Source organism: Helianthus annuus, chromosome 2, assembly GCF_002127325.2.
Source record: "Helianthus annuus cultivar XRQ/B chromosome 2, HanXRQr2.0-SUNRISE, whole genome shotgun sequence".
In the NCBI taxonomy this organism is placed as follows: Eukaryota; Viridiplantae; Streptophyta; class Magnoliopsida; order Asterales; family Asteraceae; genus Helianthus; species Helianthus annuus.
In genome coordinates, this window is record NC_035434.2 from 92,278,320 (window position 1) to 92,281,924 (window position 3,605).

Below are 3,605 nucleotides of genomic sequence, written 5' to 3' on the forward strand. Positions count from 1 at the left end.
TCGGCCTTGAAGAAAGGAACCTCACGTCAAATGGGTTTGGCTGATGCACTGCGTCCCAGCGATCGTTGGCTAACACTAGATTCCAGAAATGGCTTTGTTTTGTTATTCTGGTGTTGTCGAGGCAGAAGGCACACTTGGAATGGAACTGATGCTGGAGGTGAATCCGCTAATGTGTCAGGTGAGGTCATACCACCAAAACGGCATACTTTAAACGACAACCGCTGAAACCGCACTAAAGCTTTGAAAGAGACGTTCCCCTCATCCTTAAAGTCAAGACGGTTACCACGTCTTTCATTAAGGGAAGGCGCTGACTAGCCCCGCTCAATAAGGATGTAGGGTCTCTTGAGCGCTTCATTGAGCATTTTTCTTTTCTTTGCTGATTCCTCTCAATGAAATTTTCCATGTTGCACTAAGTTACTTACGGATGTATGCATGCAGTCCGAGAACACTTTGGGGTAAACACCCATCCAAACAACTCCAACAAGAAAAGGTATAAATATGAAAACTTCTCTACCATTTAGATCGGAAAATTTATGGAGCAAATCCGGTTTTAAATTCCCAGAAACCACACGATTATATAGCCAAAGGGAATACGCCGCGCCTAAAATCATCCCAAGCGCTGCTAATGTGGCTACTAAGCTATTTCTTTGGAAAGCTCCTACTAAGATGAGAAATTCCCCGATAAAGCTGCTAGTACCAGGTAAACTCATATTGGCCAAAGTGAAAAAGAAGAAAACGGTAGAGAAATTCGGCATGGCGCTCACTAAAACTCCGTAATATCTAACAAGTCGAGTCTTATGTCGGTCATATAGAACACCAACACATAGAAAAAGGGCTGAAGAAACCAGTCCATGACTTAACATCAATAGAATGCTACCTCCAATTCCTTGTTTGTTCAGACTAAGCATACCAATAGTCACCAGATTCATATGAGCTACTGAGGAGTAAGCAATGATCTTCTTAAGATCGATCTGTCTTAAAGTGGTCAAGGAAGTATATATTATAGCAATCGCGCTTAAAGTATAAATGAAAGGAGTGAAACAAAGTTTCGCTTCAGGAAACATGGGTATTGAAAATCTTAAAAAGCCGTAGGTTCCCAATTTTAAAAGAATTCCCGCCAAGATGACGGATCCTGCCGTAGGTGCCTCTACATGAGCTTCGAGTAACCAAATATGAACTGGTACCATAGGCACTTTGACGGCGAAAGAGGCGAAAAAAGCAATCCATAGAAAGATTTGGCGCCGCTCACTAAATTCTGTGGTTAATAAAATTTGTAAATCGGTGGTTCCTATTTGGAAAAGAATCAACAGAATAGCTAATAGCATAAAAACAGATCCAAGTAAAGTATAAAGGAAAAGCTGATATGCTGCCTTGATCTTTCTTTGTCTCGAACCCCATACCCCTATAATAATGGTAGAGTAAGGGGTGGCCCCAAAGCGGAATTGACCAGTGGTGATTGGTCGAAGCTCCAGTAGGTAGCCACTCCCTTCTCAGGGAACCGTACGTGAGACTTCCGCATCATACGGCTCCGTCCCGAGCTTCCGTCGTCGGCCTTGTCATTAGACCACTATCTATGCATGTATTTTCAGCCTGGACTCTAGAATCTTTTGCTTCTCGGGTGGTGGCGAACAATGCTGCTTGCGTTGCGGGGGATGCCCGCCCATAGGGCCCGACCTGCTTCCCGCCCGAAAGAACCACTCACTAGCTAGCCGGACTAGTGGGGGCCTATCTGGAGACATACTGAAAACCATGCCTTTCGAACCAAACGCAACGCCCTCTTTCTTTATGTAGCTAATTAGGAGTTACCGAAGGTTGTTAAACTAACTCATTAGCTAAGGAATAGAATCAGGCCTCTACCCAGGAGGTTTTGGATATTTTTTTAGATCTCCCCAAAAAGCTAGTCCTCTGAGACAGAGGGGAGATTTCGGAGATTTTAGATCTCTCATAAAAGCTAGTCGATTGAGACAGAGGATCAAAACGGAGATCTTTCAGACAGTTGAAAAACGGTCTCTGAGGCCAAGTTGACTAAGCAAAAACGAAAATTGATGCCCCAGAAATAAGTCGGCCCTGGCATTTCTTAGTAGTTGCTGTTGCCTATATGAATTTCTATAGTAAGCAGCTACAACCGTCGCTAGGAGTAAGCCTTAGGAGGGAGACTAAAACCCCGATATAGGACAAGTAGTGCTTTAGAGCGGGTGTTTACTTGACTTTACTTTAGAAGGCTTCTACCCGTTCCACTTTCACTCTTAGGAGAATCACTTCGCTACACTCCTTATGGCCCTTCTCTTTAATCAGTGGTTGTAGCAGCTTACTATAGAAATGAACATAGGCTTTAAAGGACTAACAGCAACTACCTAACTCAAAAGAGCAAGTGCCGACTCATCCTACTGGTTAAAGCTCTTGAGGTTAGTGTTCGAGGTTTGATGGCCTTGACTTTCCAGTTGAAAATTGTAAGCGGAAAGAGGCTAATCTTAATTAGGATAGGCCCCGGCTACGTGTCCTTTGGGCCCTTCGCCCGCCCGCCACCAGTGGAAGCAAGCACCTTGAAGGGAATTTCCATCGCGAAAGATTCAATCCAGCCACAGGTTCCCCTACGGCTACCTTGTTACGACTTCACCCCAGTCGAAGACCCCACCGTGGTATGCGCCAATAAGACCACCAAAAGCCTTTGTGGCACTAGTGGTACACAGAAGTCATGGGTGATCATTGGTCCGATGCTTCGGGCGAAACCTATTCCCAGGGTGTGACGGGCGGTGTGTACAAGGCCCGGGTACATATTCACCGCGGCATGCGGATCCGCGATTACTAGCGATTCCAGGAGGAAATGGGATTTGAACCCATGATACAATCTTCTTGTATGTCGATTTAGCAAACCAATGCCTTAAGCCACTCAGCCATACCTTCAAGTTGTTGATCGGAATGGAATTTGATGTGCCGGGTTTGGTTGGTTGCCCGAAGGGCTATCTGATCCGATCAACTGCGTAAGCCGTAGCGCGCTAGCGCGCGTACTATTCCGGGGACTCTATCCAGATCTATGGATCTCCCCAGCATCCAAGCGAGACTCCATCAAAATCTGCCACTCGTTGGGCGACGCCTTCTTTTCTACGAACATGTCACGGCCCCCGACCCGGTTTGACCCATTTCAGGAGCCGCGGGACAGAAATCCAGCGGTATTTAATTTAGGCGACAGCGGAAGTCTTTTTAAAACAGGATCTTTCAATAATTTAAACTGCCCGTTTTATAACTGAGGGATAAAATCCCATAATTTACAAATATATGATTTCTCCGGGAAATCTTTATTTTCAAAACATGTTTCTTTTATTTATTTACATTGAGCCACTTTTCTAAGCTGGGAGTGCTTCACGGCACTTCTCTTTCTTTGCTCACAACATATCACCTGAAACATGTTTGAAAAAGGTTTTGTCAGCGGGGAAATACTGAGTGAATCATTCATTTTACTAAAACGACACATTAGTTATAATTCACAGTATTAAGAGCAATTACAATGTTTCTGATATCAAACCAACTACCCACGGTACTTTGTCACTCGACCCACTGGGCCACCTGTCCAGTGGTGTCTGTGATTATGGTCATATCACCCATTG

At 44.7% G+C, this 3,605-nt stretch overlaps 1 protein-coding gene across 1 annotated transcript; it reads right to left on the reverse strand.

Annotated features, from left to right (window-relative positions):
* Positions 1 to 354: 354 nt before the first annotated feature.
* LOC118489034 (NADH-ubiquinone oxidoreductase chain 4) lies at positions 355 to 1,776 on the reverse strand. The gene has a single exon (XM_035986550.1). The coding sequence runs from the start codon at positions 1,323 to 1,325 to the stop codon at positions 387 to 389; it is 939 nt and encodes a 312-aa protein (XP_035842443.1). The 5' UTR covers positions 1,326 to 1,776; the 3' UTR covers positions 355 to 386.
* Positions 1,777 to 3,605: the final 1,829 nt, after the last annotated feature.

Bases quoted from the DNA above. Each gene is read 5' to 3' on its own strand.
- LOC118489034 (XM_035986550.1), bottom strand. From the start codon at position 1,325: ATGCTATTAGCTATTCTGTTGATTCTTTTCCAAATAGGAACCACCGAT.